This window comes from Prionailurus viverrinus, chromosome C1, assembly GCF_022837055.1.
Source record: "Prionailurus viverrinus isolate Anna chromosome C1, UM_Priviv_1.0, whole genome shotgun sequence".
In the NCBI taxonomy this organism is placed as follows: domain Eukaryota; kingdom Metazoa; phylum Chordata; class Mammalia; order Carnivora; family Felidae; genus Prionailurus; species Prionailurus viverrinus.
The window spans coordinates 149,096,865-149,115,634 of NC_062568.1; the positions used below are offsets into that span (position 1 = coordinate 149,096,865).

At 35.3% G+C, this 18,770-nt stretch overlaps 2 protein-coding genes across 29 annotated transcripts in view; one reads left to right on the forward strand and one right to left on the reverse strand.

Annotated features, from left to right (window-relative positions):
- The window catches only part of FUBP1 (far upstream element binding protein 1), a 52,852-nt gene that overhangs the window by 21,060 nt on the left and 13,022 nt on the right, over positions 1-18,770 (forward strand). For 6 of the 26 annotated variants that reach the window (XM_047869710.1, XM_047869714.1, XM_047869712.1 and 3 more), the window contains 5 exons: positions 1,084-1,158; positions 7,681-7,740; positions 7,821-7,966; positions 10,563-10,609; positions 12,849-13,075. In XM_047869710.1, coding sequence (XP_047725666.1) covers positions 1,084-1,158; positions 7,681-7,740; positions 7,821-7,966; positions 10,563-10,609; positions 12,849-12,882 — 362 coding nt within the window. In that variant the 3' untranslated portion in view covers positions 12,883-13,075. Of the gene's footprint in view, positions 1-1,083; positions 1,159-7,680; positions 7,741-7,820; positions 7,967-8,349; positions 13,076-18,770 lie in introns of those variants that run through there. The other 20 variants (XM_047869716.1, XM_047869720.1, XM_047869721.1 and 17 more) reach the window with 15 other exon arrangements.
- The window catches only part of NEXN (nexilin F-actin binding protein), a 48,735-nt gene continuing 43,100 nt past the window's right edge, over positions 13,136-18,770 (reverse strand). For 2 of the 3 annotated variants that reach the window (XM_047869733.1, XM_047869731.1), the window contains 3 exons: positions 14,902-15,087; positions 14,097-14,457; positions 13,136-14,006 (listed from right to left, as the gene is read on the reverse strand). In XM_047869733.1, coding sequence (XP_047725689.1) covers positions 13,993-14,006; positions 14,097-14,457; positions 14,902-15,087 — 561 coding nt within the window. In that variant the 3' untranslated portion in view covers positions 13,136-13,992. Of the gene's footprint in view, positions 14,458-14,901; positions 15,088-18,770 lie in introns of all 3 variants that reach the window. The other variant, XM_047869732.1, reaches the window with a different exon arrangement.

The window sequence follows — 18,770 nt, forward strand, 5'->3', positions numbered from 1 at the left end:
ATTGGCCTTAGCCTTCTTTGATAACATGTGCCTGATTCAGCTACAGCCATGATGGTAATTTCTGTTTGCATCATTCTACGTGTATTAGTTGGTATTATAAGGAAGAAGTTTTCTTCTATTTCTTTATATCAGTATGGACTCCTGTGTTATTCAACATGTATTTTAAACTATCTTTACTATTTTGATTATCAGATTGCCCTAACTTTGGTCATTCAGGAGTACCTTTGAGATGGTTCCTGTATCCTTTTGACATGTCTGTCATTCTTTTTTAACTTTTTTTAAATGTGTTTGTTTATTTTTGAGAGGGGCGGGGAGGGAGAAGATCTGAAGCAGTCTCTGCCAACAGCAGCAAGCCCAATGTGGGGCTTGAACTCATGAACCATGAGATCATGACCTGAGTCAAAGTCAGATGCTTAACCAACTGAGGCACCCCGACGTGTTTGTCATTTTTTAAGCATGTCTTTACTTTCCTGCCCAAAAGATGCTTATTTTGTGCTTTCTGGGCTCAAGCCCTAAAATCAGCTATTTTTCTAAGTAGCCCTGATTTCCTTTTAGCAGATGATAGTATTTGAGAAATCAAAAACTCCGTGTGTTCATTTCTACCATGGTGATATGGAACCTAGGAAATTTATATACATGTATGCTTATGAGTGCGTATATGAAACATTAGTATCTATATACTTATATATTTCTCAAACCATTATACTGCCTGCAGAATTCTATTGTAACACATCAGAGTTTTTTCTGGCTTTTTCCCTTTCATTGCCTATAAATAGTGAATGACTTGGTATCCTCAGTGTATATCCTTACTTGACCAATGAATTTACTTACATGCTCAGTGTAACTCCTCTTCCATGTGTATAAACAAACTTTCTCTGTTGAGGGCCTCTGTACCTCCTGTGTCCTGTGTTTTTGGCACCAGCAAGGATCCCACTACCACATAGCACCCTCCCTCCTGCCCCTCACTCCCTATGGCAGGCCACTCCTACTTTCTCCATTCAAGGAATAGAAGTAAAGGGCCAAGATTGTCTTTTGAAACTGTTAATCCTTTTTTTTTTTTTTTTAATGTTTTTCTTAAACAAGGAGATCAGCAGAATCCAGCTCCAGCTGGACAGGTTGATTATACTAAGGCCTGGGAAGAGTATTACAAGAAAATGGGTATGTTCTACATTTCTTTTTTATACATTTAGTTAAATTTGAAACATTTAATAAATCTCACTAGAAGGATGAAGATTGTTATAAAACCATGTTTGCATTATGTTTTTGTTACTTGCACTTTGTTTTTAACTTCTAATATCTTGAAGGGAATATCAAATGTGTTCTTTTTTTTTTTTAATGTTTATATTTAAGAGAGAGAGTGTGTGGAAGCGAGGGAGGGGTAGAGAGAGAGAGAGAGAGAGACAGAATCTGAAGCAGGCTCCAGGCTCTGAACTGTCAGCACACAGCCTGACACTGAGCTCGAACTCACGAGCCATGAGATCATGACCTGAGCTGACGTCAGACGCTTAACCGACTGAGCCACCCAGGCACCCCTGAATGCATTCTAAAATCACTGATTCTAAAAATACGTAATTCTTAAAATTGTGGTTATATAACAAGGAAATCCTTTTGTTTCCAAATGCATTTGTCAGCCACAATAATTAAAACCAAAAGTTCCACTGTTGCCACATATGACCCTGAATATTACTTGTACTTTTGTCAAAGACAGTTACATATATCAGTAGCCTGAATGGCATAGGTTAAATTCTAGAGAGCCAAGCAAAAATCGGTTGTGTGGTATTTTCTGCTGCACAGTAACTAGATAAGTAACCTACAGGGACATAGGATGTTAGTTACTTAAATAACATTTGCATATAGGAGAAAGGAAAAGTTGTACTCTAGAAAGGTCATTTCGATTCAGTAACTGTAGAACACATACTACATACCAAACAGTGATAGATGCTGAGAATGTGATTGTGAGGGTAAACAGGTAGGAGCCCCTGACCTTCTGGTTATTATATTCTCATGGAGGATACAATTGTTAATCAAGTGTTTTGCTAAATATATTACTACAAATTGTTACAAATGAAAACTGTACTTCTAACAGTTGAAATGTACAGCCACTAAGTGGTAGAACCAGAATTTGAACTCCCAAGAGGGCCTAAACTCCAAGCCCATCTCCCAGATTTGTTTTTTTCTGGGACTATTTGGAACTTGATATTCATTTGACCCTTAACATAGGTTTGAAAATTATGGGTTTACTTATAAGTGGGTTTTTTTTTTTTACAGTATTATATAAATGAACTTTATGATTTTCTTCTTGTTTCTCTAGCTTACTTTATTGTAAAATACAGTATATAATACTCAAAATGTGTGTTAGTCCACTGTTTATGTTATCTGTAAGGCTTCTGGTCAAAGGAGACTATTAGTAGTTAAGCTTGTCCAAAGTCAAAAGTTGTATGTGGGTTTTCAACTCCACAGAGGTCTGTACCCATTAACCCCTGAACTGTTCAAGGGTCAGCTGAACGGATAGTAGTTTTTGTTTTTAGAAGGTTATGGTGTCATTTGAAATTGACCCATGTACACTACAGCCACTTGTCACAAATGAAAGCCAAACAGATAAACTCGTCCATTCTTCCCAGGTATAGAATGAATGTATAGATGGTAGAATTTTATCATAGTATACAGTCTGTTTGAGATTTTCAACATAAACTTCAATGTTTCTTTGCCTGTGAGTGTTTTGTCGTCTTCACAGAAAGAAAATTTTCCAGAATGGTGATTATATTAAATTTTCTTTTGTGTAGGATACGTTTACTTCATGATAAGGATGTTTTATGCAGCTTATTTTCTATTTAAAGAAAGAAAAATTGTTTTTCCTGTTAGTATGACTTTCCATGCTACATTCCTGAGGCTAAAACAGATTATGTTTTTGTGACCCATCTTATCTCAGGCAGGTCTACAACAGCTAAAATTCTGCAAAAAAATACTTTTAAAAAACTTTAATCTCAAAGCAGTATACTCTAATTAGGGTGATCACATAATTTATTATCCTGACTGGGATATACTTTTGAGAATAACTGAGAATGCTATTAATAATCATCCCATGATAGTGGTCAGGACATATGGTCACTTTAACTTGTATGAAATAGTGTCACCATTGTAAAAATTTGAGCATGTTGCAATTAAAAATCGCTGGGTCTTATATTTTCACCATGGTTAATGTGCCAGAGATGTTCTCTATGTTAATATTAAAAATAAGTTGGGGCGCCTGGGTGGCTCAGTCGGTTAAGCATCCGACTTCAGCTCAGGTCACGATCTCACGGTCCGTGAGTTCAAGCCCCGCGTCAGGCTCTGGGCTGATGGCTCAGAGCCTGGAGCCTGCTTCCGATTCTGTGTCTCCCTCTCTCTCTGCCCCTCCCCCGTTCATGCTCTGTCTCTCTCTGTCTCAAAAATAAATAAACTTCAAATAAATAAATAAATAAATAAATAAATAAATAAATAAATAAATAAATAAAAGTAAAAACAGGCCTGTTTGTGGACTTAGATAATTATTGGGGAACTGGTGAAACTTGTGTTTTATTATATTTTATCATTCATTTGCAGCACGTTGACAAATTTATGGTTTGGTTTTTCTACCTTTTATTTGCCCAGAGTGAGCAGTTGTGTTGAATGTAATCTGTGAGGTCTTAATACCATTCAGATTTTTTTTTTCTCAGTTATGTGTTTTTCTGTAGCACTATAGTGATCAGCTGTTAATTTTTTTGAGCAAAAGATAAGTTGAATGATTATTTCACATATAAATCTTAAGGGAAATAATAATAAATTGCCAGGTCTCTAATCCTGGCTAGCAGGTCAATTTATTTTGTCCTATAGAAGTTCTTTTTGCAAATGAGTTGTTGCTTAACTACCTTAATTTCTTCTGGGTGCATTACTGGCCAGATATTGAAGCATAAGACTAATATAATTCAGTTTTCAAGATTTTGTTTAAGTAATCTCTATGCCCATTGTGGGGCTTGAACTCACAACCCTGAGATCAAGAGTCATGTGCTCTACCAAGGCAGTATTCAAGATTTGTAAATAAAAGGGAAGAAAGTAATAAGATATTAGGGAGATAAAAATTTTTATCTCCAAATCCAACTATCTTATTTGGAGAGGCCAAGTTGAACTCTTACAGTGGCAGAGCTAGGATTTTCTAGGACTCTGGACATCCCAGTTCCCAATCTAGTAACCTCTTTACCAAACTGGGCAGGCTGTCCCAGCTTCTGAAGCCAAATCTCAGCTTTGCCTGTTAAGGACAGAAAATATCCACTAACGTTATAAATGTGTCATTGTTTATAAGTAAGTAAATCTCTTAAAACAGGAGGGTTTTGTTTTTTGTTTTTAATGTTTGTTTTTGAGTGAGAGAAAGAGCGAGACACAGAATCTGAAGCAGCTCTGAGCTGATAGCAGAGCCTGACACGGGGCTGGAACCCATGAGCTGTGAGATTGTGACCTGAGCCGGTCGGACACGTAACTGAGCCACCCAGGAGCCTCAAGTTAAGTTTTTTAGTTAGTTTTGTTTTCTCAAACAGTTCTGAATTTCGTAGGATTAATATCAAGAGAATTTAGGAGAGAAATTCGCAAAGATGAGATTATAGAGGGTTAACAAAGGAGATTTTAAGTGTTACAAGGAATGGCAGTAAAGCTCGAAGAGTGGGTATTTTTGGAGCTAGAATGAGGAAACTTTTGTAATAAGTAAACAGATCAAACTGGATTTCAAAGTAGACAGGCAGTTCCCATTTGGGAGAGGGCAGGTGAAGGCATTTTTTGGAAAAGTTTGACTTAGAGAAAGGCTCTTACAATATTAAGTACTGATGTGGTGGACTCTGAGCCTTTGGCATATGGTACCTTAAGGGGAAAGGGTGTGTAGTGAGGAAAATGGTTGTGGGAAAGAGGCAGTATATAGAGTGATAACTAGTAGTGACATCTATTCAAGCAGGTTTGGCCATTGGGCTATTATGTGTGAACTCTAGGGCAAGTCTTACCTCTTGAATGAAATGAAAGTCAAACCTTACAAATGGTGAATCTACATGTAAATGTTAAGTGATGTTCTAAAATATGAACTAAACAGGCATCACAATAGTTCTTGAACTAAGAAGGATAAAGGGAGCAAGCTAAAGTACATTCCTAAAGGGGGCAGAGAGGCACAAGAGGCTAGGGGAGAGCCAAGGAAGTCCTAAGCAGATAGGAAGAGTTATTTTCCATCAGGGCAAAACTTGCCCCTCATGTTGGAGGAGTGAGATGACTTTTTCTTTGGACACCTTCAAGATTGGAATGTGAGGTGTTTACGACTTACCAAGTGCTTGATTTTCTTACAGTCTGACATGTTTACCCTTCACTTTCCACAGAAATATTTGAAATGGGAGAGTAGGTAACATTTGAATTGGATGAATTTTCTTAATGTGTCTCTGTTTCTACCATCTTATATTGTAATTTTGCCTCTAAAATGAATATCTCTTAACAATGATGTTCAGTCCCTTTTTGTAAACCTGAAGTAGAAATTGTTGCTGTCTTAACCGAGTTTGGCCTCAAGTCAGCAGGTTTTCAAGTGTACAACTTGTAAGAGACATTGTGTGGTTTTATTACTCTTGATAACCCTGGGATATTTGGGAGTTGTCTAAATACTGAAACCTATTTCAGATTTGTTTAAATTGTGTCTCCTCATTGGATCAGTATGTTAAACTCACTTCCTGTTTGAAAAGAATTCTGGAAAACAAAACTAAAAATTTTGTTTATATTACATGGGATTTCTCTGTTGCCTATAGAAGGGGGTTTTTTTCTTGGATTTTTTTTTTTTTTTTTCAACGTTTATTTATTTTTGGGACAGAGAGAGACAGAGCATGAATGGGGGAGGGGCAGAGAGAGAGGGAGACACAGAATCGGAAACAGGCTCCAGGCTCTGAGCCATCAGCCCAGAGCCTGACGCAGGGCTCGAACACACAGGCCACGAGATCGTGACCTGGCTGAAGTTGGACGCTTAACCGACTGCGCCACCCAGGCGCCCCATTTTTCTTGGATTTTTATTTTTTTTTTATTTTAAAAAAAATTTTTTTTTTTACAACGTTTATTCATTTTTGGGACAGAGAGACACAGAGCATGAACGGGCGAGGGGCAGAGAGAGAGGGAGACACAGATTCGGAAACAGGCTCCAGGCTCTGAGCCATCAGCCCAGAGCCTGACGCGGGGCTCGAACTCACGGACCGCAAGATCGTGACCTGGCTGAAGTCGGACGCTTAACCGACTGCGCCACCCAGGCGCCCCTCTTGGATTTTTAAAGTTACTCATAAAAGTTAAAATTCTATTCACTGAGTTGCTTTTAATTCTTCAATTTTGTGATTGATGGTGATAGCCTATTTTCAGCAACTATACAGAGTTCAGCTATACAAAGTTGGCAACATCCAACAAACATAAAAAACAATTTTCCCTGTGTCTGTTCTCTAGTATTTTTTATCTAGCTATAATAATTTCACCAGGCAAAGTAATAAGCTATATAAAATTCTGCTCAAAAAAGGGAGCTCAATAGGAAAACACATGTTCTTCCTCCCCAACTTTTTATTTTATAAATTTTTATACCTTGATAAAATCAGAAAAATCATACAGTGAACACCCATATTTATATTTTCTATTCAAATTCTACATTTTTAAAAAGTTTATCATATGTAATTTGTGTGTGTATATATGTATTTTTTGTGCCTGAGCCTTTACAAAGTAGGTTGCACACTGTTGTAAATAAATTATTTCAGTAATATCAACATATAGACCATATTTTCTTTGGTTGTCAGAAAAATGTCTCTTGTGGCTGTGTGTGTCTATGTTGTCTTTATTTTAATCCAGAGCCCATTTAAATTTTGTGCGTTGGATTTGGTTAATTCTCTTTAGTCTCTTAATTACCCCGCTTAAAAAAATACCTGCTCATGAAAGCTGTTGAGTTTTGTGTTTGATTGATCTTGTTCCTTCGAATGTCTTTGGTAATTGTTCTTTATGTTCTTTGTCATGTTACTTTTAATAAAATTGTATTGTGGTTTGAACATACATTAAAATTTTAAACATCTTATTACTAAAGAGTATTTTGATGGTTAGTCTTCGTACACATAATTTATAGGTCACAAATCAGGAAACAAAGATCTTGACCATATCTTAAAATAATGAAGTCTTTAATAGATTTCACATGGGTTTTTTGTTTTTCAAAAATGTTCTTTTCCTCCATCAAAGATTTACATTTTATTTAAAACCTGTAGTGTAACATCCAAATGAATAAGACAAGAAAAAATAGTGGTCTCCCCCCCTCCCCACACCCAGCATCACCATCAGGGAACCATATATTGTTTACTTGAAATACTTGCCAAACTCAGTTTAGAACATTAATATTTATAAATTCTGTAATTGAATCCAGATTATGCCTAAATCATTGCCTTTCTTGTTAAAACTATGTGGATGGTTTTGATTTCACTTTTTATTAATAGTAATGCTTTAGAACTAAAAGTTACGATTATAATGTAAGGCAAAAAGAAACAGCATTCTGATTTCTTTAATTACAGAGTAGTTTTCTGACACTAATGAATAAGATAAAACAGGAGCAATTCTGACCCTCTGTGCTTGTCTTTGTAACCTGTACTTACAGTGGATATAATTTTGTATTAAAATTTAGGGGGTTTTTTTTAGGTCAACAAGGGCAGACACAAGATTATTCAAAAGCTTGGGAGGAATATTACAAGAAGCAAGGTATTGTTTTTATTAGAAATGAGATTCTTTTGGGCTTTTAATTGTGGTTACAGCAACAAAGTTGTTCTGTTTTCTCAAAGGTCAAGCGGTTCCTGCTCCTACTGGTGCTCCACCAGGTGGTCAGCCAGATTATAGTGCAGCCTGGGCTGAGTACTATAGACAACAAGCAGCCTACTATGCCCAGACAAGTCCCCAGGGAATGCCACAGCATCCTCCAGCACCTCAGGTATACTAAACTTGCTAATGTGTTGATTTCTACTCCAGTCATGTTTTCTGCATGTTTACTGTTTTGTCTGTTTGGGATTATGTTTGCCTTTTAAATTTTTATCTGGCATAGCATAACTAAATGAAGTACTGTGATGTATTGTTTGGGTTTTTTTGTTTGTTTTTTTTATAATGCTTTCTGGCATCTGAGTGCTGAGTATTTCTACAGTGCCTCTGATTTTAAAAATAAATTTTTTTCCCCCAGGGATTTGCAAATCATGAAAGAAGCCACCACCATTTATATTAACCAGTTTTTCTTTCTTAAAGGATTCACTCCTGAGTTAGCTCCATTTAAAGGATTTTCTTTAACTTTTTGTGTATTTCTTATGTATCTCTTCTGCACAGGGCCAATAATAAGAAGTGGACAATACAGTATTTGCTTCATTGTGTGGGGGAAAAAAACCTTTGTTAAATATATGGATGCAGACGACTTGATGAAGATCTTAATTTTGTTTTTGGTTTAAAATAGTGTTTTTTTTTTTTTTGAAAATGTACAAAATATCTATCACTACTGATAGGAGGTTAATATTTCTGTGTAGAAATGAAAATTGGTTTGTTTTTAGTATTTAGTGTAGATGTACACATTCCAGCAAATGTATTTGCAACTATTATGTGGTCAATGCTTTGTGATATAAATGTACTTTTTCAATGTATACTTTCACTTTTAAAATGCCTGTTTTGTGCTTTACAATAAATGATATGAAACCTCCTGTGTCGGTAAGTTGGATATGTGGGTATTTAAAGGATTCATAATTTCTTAGCAATGATAAATTAAGATACATATACACAAAATATAAGCTTTCCCCATGAAATATTAATTGAGTTTTTAAACACTGGCATGTTTTTTCCCCCTTGCAGTATAGTAGTAGATTGGAGGATCTTTTCCATTTATTGTATTTGGCTGTTTCAGCACAAGTAATCCTGATATCTTCATTTTTTTTTCCTTCTGTTTGATTCAAAACTGCATGTGTGTACAGTGATCTTTTGGCATACTTCCATTGCATTAACAGTGAAATTTCCTTTTATACATGACCACTGTTTCAGATCTGTACTGCTGCTATAACAGTTAACCTTTCTGTTCTTAATTTGATAATTACTTCGATTTCCAAGACTGTTTCAGCATAACTAATTTTAAACAGTTTTCGGATAGTGAATATGAGTAGTTGAATAAGAAGTTTTTTCATGTAAAGAAACTTTCAATGTATACAATATTAGTGTGTTTCTTTTTAAATTTAGGGTAGAAAAGTAAATAGTATGCAAAAAGTATAGCTACAGTGCATCTGCCATTGAAACATTATCGGGGTATGGAAATGTTCAAGCTTTTTTCTTTTTTTTTTCTTTTTGCAGTATAGTTAAGCCTTGTTTTGTAAATGCACAAGTCCAATCATTGAATCAACTTAATTTTTTATGTACTTGAAATCACTTTATTACCCTATAACACTCATGCTAAAGTTCTGATATTTTGTTGAAATCCATTGTTTTACTCTTTGCATATTTGTTGGCTCTTTGCATATTAATATATTAGACTACATGCAAATACAGTCTGTCTTGCCATTGTCTGTTGAAGTGCAGGTTTGATCCAGCCAGTATAGAACTAGCTCTGTAGGGGTGAGGAGGACTGTGCTGTGTATCATCCTTGATTGTGTTCCTTCAAGGAGCATTGCACTGTAAGTACATCAGAATGACAAATTGATGAACTGCAACAGTATCTTTTTGTCAATGTTCCACATAATGTAAATGCCATACTTTGTGTGAATATTATGTTGGAATACAGTGCTGATATCTTGGAAAACCATAACTGCTTCTTAATTTAACATAGAATAATACATAGGTCTGTATTTTTTTTTTTAAGTGAGCTTAATGGGTAAGTATTTTTGATATGCTTTAGCTATAGCTAAAGAAAACTGATCATTAAAATTGAATAGTATTACTCATTGGTGCTCCTAAAATATATTGCTTTTCAGTGTACAGTATGCATATCTTCTATATTAATATGAAAGACTTGAAATGTGTCAGACAGAAGTGGTTTTCAGTTTGCAAATATTAAGCAATGTAGCAGTTTTAACACCATTTCATAAATATATATATACATATATATATATATTCTTTTCATTGGTGGGGAGCACCAGTTCTGAATATACTATAAAGGAAGATGTACAAGGACATAAATGTTGAGATTACTTATAGGGTAGAAAATAGCAGTTCAGTTCATTATAGATATTTGAAATGTTTTTGATTGTTTTATAGAACCTGGAGTGACTTCCCTTGCCCTTATTTAGATATGGATATATAGTTCTAGTTTGAAGTTTAATAGTTAAGGAGTTAGTTATGTGTTACCTTTAAGAGTAGGGTTATTGACATGAACAATTTCAGTATTTTGCATGATACTGTTTTATAGATGACCTTTTAGGAAAGTGGTGCATTTATTGATTAAACTGAAGAAATAGCTCAGTTGGATTCAATATCATAACTCACAAATTGGAGGCTGTTGATTTTGATTCATTTAAGGTTTAAAATCTTTATTAATTGCAAACAGTGCAATTATTTATACTTCACAGTGCCTTCCCAGACCTTCCACCTTAGGTTCTGCTGCAAAAAGCAACAGGTAAGCACAACCTAAGGACATATATAAATAAATATTTCAGTACATTAATGTTGTCCCTGTGAGGTTTTTGTGGTTGTGTATTCAAAAGCAATCTGCTACTGCTTCCCCAAAATGTATTTTGTTATTTATGCTACCATTTCAGTGGAAAGTCTGTAAGTTGTTCAAACAACTGTTTACATTTCTGGGTAATGTTTTTTATTTTAATTTTTTTATTAAAACAAGAAAAAAGAAATGATGAGTAGATTGCTGCTATAATTGAACTACATCCAAACTTTTTGTAATCTTTTCCCAACTACAGAAGAATTGTTAAGAAAGGGCAGTTAACATAGTTTTCGAGATTTAGGAAATCACTTGGTTAGAAACTTCAACAGCCTTCACAAGCTTTTTATGATTGACAGGTTGACAGGACATTTTCTTTCTTTGCCCTCCAAAGCTATATGGAGTTTATTTTTTTCTTATTCTTTAAGTATAACAATTCAGTAAGGACATTATGGGTCAGAATTTTATTACGAATTTTTTTTTTAAGACAATTCAGTTTTCGTAACATACACTGAAAAAGGAAAATATAAGGAATACTGGCAGTATGTTTTGATAAGGCATGTGCATCAGTGAAATGTTAACTGTATAGCAAATAACCTTTCATAATCTGTATAGCAACCAATATTTTTCTGATTTATAATACTTTAATAATTGACGCTGCATTTTACTTTTTTTGCCAGTTTAAAATGTTTGTGTTCTTATAGATTTTAACTGGTACATATTTTGAGTTAAGATGAATGTATTAAAGCAGCATCCTATCAGTTTTGTTTATTCAGTTTCTAAAATGTGCTGATCCTTTTAAAACTCCTGCTTATCTCTACAACAAAGAAAAATATTCAAAAATACTGCCTTCATTTTCACACACAGTGCTGAAGATGCTGCAAGCACCAAATCATAGCTCATAAAATCAGGTCCTGAGATAGTTACCCATAAAGAGGAATCCTTTGAGTGTATGCCATTGGTGAGCCGATGAGCATGGACCATAGAAGGGCTCAATGTAGAAGGTAAAATTGGCAAATCATAATTGAGAAATATGAAATGTATTCCCATACATTGGTATAGGGTGTAATGTACCTGCTTTTGATCACTTTTCATTTTAAAGTGCTATTTGCTTGATCTTAAATGTTCCATGAACTGTTAAATTTTGTAAGTTGTGTAGTTACTGCACCACATTTATGTGTGTGTATTGTTTTAATAGTCAATGATAGGTATGTTAAGACTGATAATATAAAGGAGATCTTTGAACCTTAAGGAGCCTTTCAACTTTTGGTTAGCTGTAGTTTGCATTTTTATAAAATAATAGATGAATGCTAATAGATATTGGGGCATTGTTTCTATCTCAAGAGTTTTTTTTAACTCATTACCATAAGCCTTCACTGATAACTGCATTTTTAAAATGGCGCTAATCTTAACCTTGAAATAAATGGAAAGCAGAAAAGGTGAGCCAGTTGACTTGAATGCAATGGATGTTAGGAGTGGTAGAAACAATGTTTAGATTGAAATTGAACTGATTTATTTTATTTAGCACTTAAAAACTTGACAATGTGTTTGTTTTAAGATATTTTAGTGTGGTGATACTTAGAATTCTAATGGGTTTGATGTTTCTTTTAGAAATGAAAAGTATACTTTTATTTTTAATTAACAAAAATGGTTTTAATACTAAAACTAGTGATTTAATACTAGTTGTTTATAAACATTGTAAAATATTTCCTTAGCCAAATACCTTGGTAGTTAATTCAAAGGGTGGGTTTGGGTAGGAGTAGCAGAGTAAACTTAAGCGGGAAATAGGAATATATGCAGAAGTGATTACGTTTGTTTGAGTGCTCTGCCAGGAGAACCAGTTGTACCTGTGAACATCTGTTGTCTAGAGTAAGGATGTAGAAATTATCAATGAGGATGTCTTTTTATTTTCTGAAAATTCTGCCTCATTTTAAAATGTATTTTAACAGTACCTAAAGATAATTTTGACTCTGAAAATAACCTTTATTTTTTGTTTAGTCACTTGAGTTATCTTGCCACAGTATAAACTTCTGAGGGATTTAAATTGGTGCTTTTAAAAAAGAAGCAAATAAATCCCAAGGTTTTATTTTCTTCAGTGATAGCCCTATAGAAACTCATAAATGTATTTGCGCATATATATATATATTTTTTCTTATGCATGCTCGATGCATTTTCGTCCTGAGAAAAGTGTTCTCTACAGAAACTACCCGTGTGTAAAAAGAAGATTGGCTTAAAATGGCTACTGTGATGGGAACAGTGTCTTAGGGAGATGCAGCTTGGACTTGAGGTAAATTGAATACTTTACAAACTGTGGTTTAGAGTTTGCTTTAATGACAATGTATGTAAAAGGGCACATGATTGCTGTAATTTTGTATTGATTATGGTTTCCTCAATAAAAAAATAATAAATGTACATTGATGAATATTATAAGGGAGTGTTTTGTTTCTTTTCTAAAATATTGAAAAGACTTTATTTTAAATACACAAGTTACTTTATTATGGGTTTACATTGTAAAATAAAATTGTCTTCCAGAAAACTAAAATATAAAACAACTTGGTAATAGAACATGGTAATTATTTACAAACTCATTTTAGACCAGATTTTAAAATTGAAGATTGTGCCTTTTTTCTCCCCCCCTCTTAGACCTCAAAATCTTCAATTATGTTGAAAGTGTTTTCTCCTGCATGAACTACTGATACAAAGTTTTTTTACTAAAATATAATTTGTTCAGGCAAGGTCACAGCGTAAATTTGCTTTAGAAGCTTGAATATAACACACCTTTGAATAGTACATGTTAATAGTCTCAACACTCAGAATTCTATATAGGCAGTGGTTTCCATTAAATTTTCTCCTTAAAATTTAGTCTTAACTTTTGTTGTTCTCCATGTTCCCCCTTTTCCCTCTGTGCTTCAGAAAGACTTTAAAACTACAAGAAAAATGACTATTAAGGAAAACTCAGTAGTTTCCAAATTATGAAGTCTCCATTAATTTTAGGTATATAAATAGCTCAAACATCATTTTTTCATGCAAAATAATGTTTTATTTGTGATCTTTAAAACGTAATTGCTATAAGCTTAGAATAATTGAGTAACTTTTCCACTCTACCCCATTAAATACACATTAACTTCACAATATGGTGACGAATCTGGTGATGATTTGGATAGGAAGAAGGTATTCTTTAGATGAGCTTGTGTTTTGAAGACTGTTAGGAAAAGGAATAAAAAGTCAATATAGTGGCACTTCTGGTTTCCATTTTTGGCCCCGCCACAGAAAACATGGATGTAGTAAGAAATTTGGGGGGGTTGGGAGGGGGCAGAGAAAGTTCCAGGGAGAGGGAAGGGGAGCTAGTAGTCGTCAGCTAAAAAAGAGAAGAAGAAAAGTGATTTTTTAAAGGAAAAAAAAATTTAAATACAATAAAAGTTCTAGATTAAAAATGATTAATTCTTACTTTCAATTGTAAGAATACAGGTACTAGCTGCAGAGCCTTTGTTGTTGACCGCTTTACACATATATTCTCCTTCATCTTCTGGGAAAGTTTCTGGTAAATAAAGGCAGTAAGTTTCTCCTCTTTCAATATATTGATAGTCTTCTCCATCTTGCAGTATTTCTCCTTCAAACCACCATGTAATTTCTGGTTTGGGTTCTCCTGTTACTTTAACAGTAAATCTAACTGGCTCACTGTCTACAACTGATGTGTTTTTTAGAGGCCTCTTGAACCATGGAGCTCCTGATCTCGTTTGCTCCTCATCTTCAATAGTGGAACCATTCATGATGCTACCACCTTCTTCTTCCTCCTCCTCTTCTCTTTTCTGTATTAAAATAAGTCCATTCAAGTTGGCATTTATAGTAGCATTTTTAGGACAATGCTTTAGTAATAGAATTTTATGGATAAAAGGGTTTTTTCTTCCCAAAGAACATGTAAATATGCTTACTACAATTATGTACTTTATAAAACATTCCACTGACTTGAAAGCTATTAAAAATTACTTTAGGGCACCTGGGTGGCTCAGCCGTTAAGCATCTTTGACTCAGGTCATGATCTCACAGTTCTTGAGTTTAGTCCCACATTGATTGAGTTTGAACCCCACTCCTCCCTTTCTCTTCTCTCCCCTTCCCCCCACCTTGCCAGGCCCCTCGTGGGATTCTCTTTCTCATCCCCTCGCTGACTTGCGTCCTCCCAAAATTTTTTTTCCTAATCCCCCATAAAATTTCAAGAGCATCTTTGAAAAATAAAGGACATGTAAGCCTGGTACCTTTTGTAGTGCTGCATCAATTTCCTTTTGTTCAAACTGCATGCGTAGTAACTTTTGTTCTTCAATTCTTCTTTGTTCCTCTTCTTCTCTTGCCTTAGCCATTTGTTCAAATCTAGCTTTCATATTCACTTTATGAGTAAATGGAGCCTCACTTTTTTTTGCAGGCTTGACATCAACATCTTCTTCCTTTATGAAAGTGGGCCAAGAATAGTAATTGGATATTTTCTAGAAACCAACAAGAACTAAAGCAGTACTTCTGAAGATGTCATTTATGGACACAAAATATACCATGTTTGGTTTATTTGTGCTATACTGCAGCCATGTAGATTTTCACTATCCCCTAATTTGAGAAAAATGAAAGTTTCATTTATGAAACATTGTCTTGACAATTAGAATCCTTTTCTCCCAGTGTAAAGCTACAATGTCATTGGAGTCCCAGGGTATTATTTGCTCAACCAATTCTTTGTGCTAGCTGATAATACTGAATAACAGAAAAGGGTAGGGATGTTATACATTGTTAACTTAAAATACTTCTTGTCACAAGATTGTCCATCATTCTTCACTCTGCTATATAATAGAAAGTGCAACTTCCATTACTTCCCACTTTGTGATTTTCTTCCCCACCCTTCTTAGCTAGTAACTGTCTTTGAGATGAATTCCATCCAACAAAATTTGATGGTCAAATGACAGACAAGAGTGTTCACAGAATAAATGGAAGACAACTACTGAAAGAGGCATTGGCTGGAACATGGGGGAAATTGTTGAAGTATATGGTTAGTCCTCTATATAGGGTGAGAGTTGGAAGCTATGGAAATAATTAAGGAGTAATTTAAGAGCAGAGTTTCAATTGTTAAATAGTGTGAGTGTATACAACAATTTGGTGATGATGGGGTCACTGGTGGCCTTTGAGGGCAGTTTTAGTATAGTGGGTTGTAGGTACAGTTAATTCAGGGTTTCTAAAGTACTTTAGCTGTAGTGGACTCTTGGTTTCTAAACTACCTAGACTTTTATGCCTGGAAATCTCACCATTTATATTTCACAGTACTATGAAGACATTGCCTCAGTGTACCACATCCAACTAAAGTTAGGAAATTTTGAAACAAGCTTTGAAGTAATTGCCTATGTAAGAAAAAATCTTGGTGTGTGGATGTTTTGCATCAGTTTGAGGTATTGTACTCCATTCCAATGAATGTAGAAGGAATTGGATAGTTTTTCTTGTTTTCTGGAATTAGATTTTTTTTTTTTTTTAAATTTTTTTTTTTCAACGTTTATTTATTTTTGGGACAGAGAGAGACAGAGCATGAACGGGGGAGGGGCAGAGAGAGAGGGAGACACAGAATCGGAAACAGGCTCCAGGCTCTGAGCCATCAGCCCAGAGCCCGACGCGGGGCTCAAACTCACGGACCGCGAGATCGTGACCTGGCTGAAGTCGGACGCTCAACCGACTGCGCCACCCAGGCGCCCCTAGAATTAGATTTTTATTTAATGTTGGAAAATCTTAGAACATCAGACACAACCAAATACCTAATGGGTAAATTCTAGTACTCCTGCCATTAATACCAGTGTTTCAGTTTGAAATGATAAACCTAATGCCTATTAATAAACACAATGCAGGACTACAGTTAATTGCTAATATGAATGATGTTGCTGTGGTTTTATTACTAAAAAGGCTAAAAGACATGTTAAACATTGGTTTGGTGCATTCTTAGGGTATTGATACCTACCACATGAATATTAAAGGAAACACAATTGGGTAGTGAACTTGAGATAAAAGAGACGAGAAATGGTTTTGGAGTGTGCCTTACTTGGAAAACTAGAAAGTCAAACACTATAAGTGATTGAAATGGGTGATATGGATTAAGGCTACAAGGAGCTGTGGAATTCTTGGATTAGGGGAGGTTATATGGATGAGGTTACCTTGAAAGATGTCTGGAATACAAACAAGCCATGTTGAACACAGACATTTTTATTTTTTAATTAAAAAAATTTTTATAATGTTTATTCATTTTTGAAAGCAAGAGAAAGAGTGGGGGTGGGGGAGGTGGACACAGAATCCAAAGCAGGGTCTAGGCTCTGAGCTGTCAGCACAGAGCCTGATGCAGGGCTTAAACCCACAAATAGATAGATCATGACCTGAGCCAAAGGCAAACACTTCACTGAGCCACCCAGGCGCCCCTTTTTGAGAGAAAGAGCACAAGCAGGGGAGGGGCAGAGAGGGAGACACAAGTATTCAAAGCAGGCTCCAGGCTCTGAGCTGTCAGCACAACCTGTCCCAGGGCTTGAACTCCCTGACTGCAAGATCATAACCTGAGCGAGCCAAAGTCAGATAGTCAACCGACTGAGCTACCCAGGTGCCCTGAACAAAGATTTTTAAAGGAGGAAACCAGATAATATTACCAGATAAGTGCAAGGGGAGTCTTATGCTGGAAGTTGATTGCACTCCATGGCAAAACTATGCCAACAAGTTTTTAAAGGGTATCTCTGACCTTAATCTAGAGAGAAGATAGGAAGGATGTCAGCATCCTTCACAATCAGTGAGGATATCCTCAGGGATTCCAGGAAATCAGACAAGTCCTAATCTGTCCTTTCATACAGAAGAGCCAGTAATAGCAATAAAACAGTAAGTCATCTATCTCATTTTTAATCTTCCCAAAATATCTTGTAGGACTAGGTATGACTGCTCTGAGGTTTCACTACCTTTAACAATAAGGTGAGCAAGTGCATGCTGACTGAACTTTAGCTTCCATGATACATTTCTGTAAAAACTGCTCTTGTGGCCAACTATTAAATGTTGGTGTTCTCCAGTTTTACTATTCACCTTCCAACTATTAACCCTTTAAATATAGCTTTACTCTGATATGTTTAAATACTATTTATGATAGTTACAATCTATATAATTCCAGTCTCTTGCCTGAACTCAGTACCTATGTTTCAGACTTCTTTTATCTTATCCCAATATAGTTCAAACTTCATGTGTCCAAAACTATTCATCCTACCATCTCCAGACTGAATTCTCTGTAGTATCATCTAGTTAGTTTCTCTGGTAATCTTAATGTTGGGCTGGGCTTCTCAGTAACCACCTGCCCATAAACAGCCTGTTACCCAGTTTGGTTAAAAGTTGGGATCCAGGTATAAAAATGGACCCAACTTAATGCCCTATTCCTTTCTTCTTCTTCATTCTCTCTGATACCAGATTTCTTTAAAAACAGAAGCTTTTTATTATTCTGTCCTAAAATGATTACTAACATTGTTCCCAAATCATAGTCCCTGCAAGGTTAAAAAGACCCATTACCAAACTAGCCACTACTTTTACAACTTTATTCTATTACCCATTACTCTATGAACCATGCCTTTGAACAAATTTTCCATTCCCCAGACACATTTTCACAACCTTTATGTAAAGGCTGTAAACGGACTCCCATCTCCAATCTGGAATGTTATCCCTCTTTAACTGCAAGTTCTAGTTAACCTTCACACTTGCTTAAATGCCATTTTCTCAGCCCTGTGAAACTTCTAGGAATACTGAGTCCATCCTATTTGACCCTACAACATTAAATATACAACTCCTATTTTAGCACTTAAGTTATAATTATTTTCATACATCTCATTAGGCTGAACTTTTTGAGGGCATATTATATTCACTTACATGAACCCAAGACTGAACACCAGGCCCAGCATAGATGTTAGCAATAGCATTTGCTTCTAGCAGTGACAGTAAACCTTAAGGTTTAGTGTGCATCGCACAGAGTTCAAATGCAAATCAGCTTCACTGATGAATACCTGATGATCCACAGCATCTCCATTTGTCTAAAATAGCTTATGATTTCCTTCCAAACTCTATTCCCATATTACTTTTGTTCGTGTATACC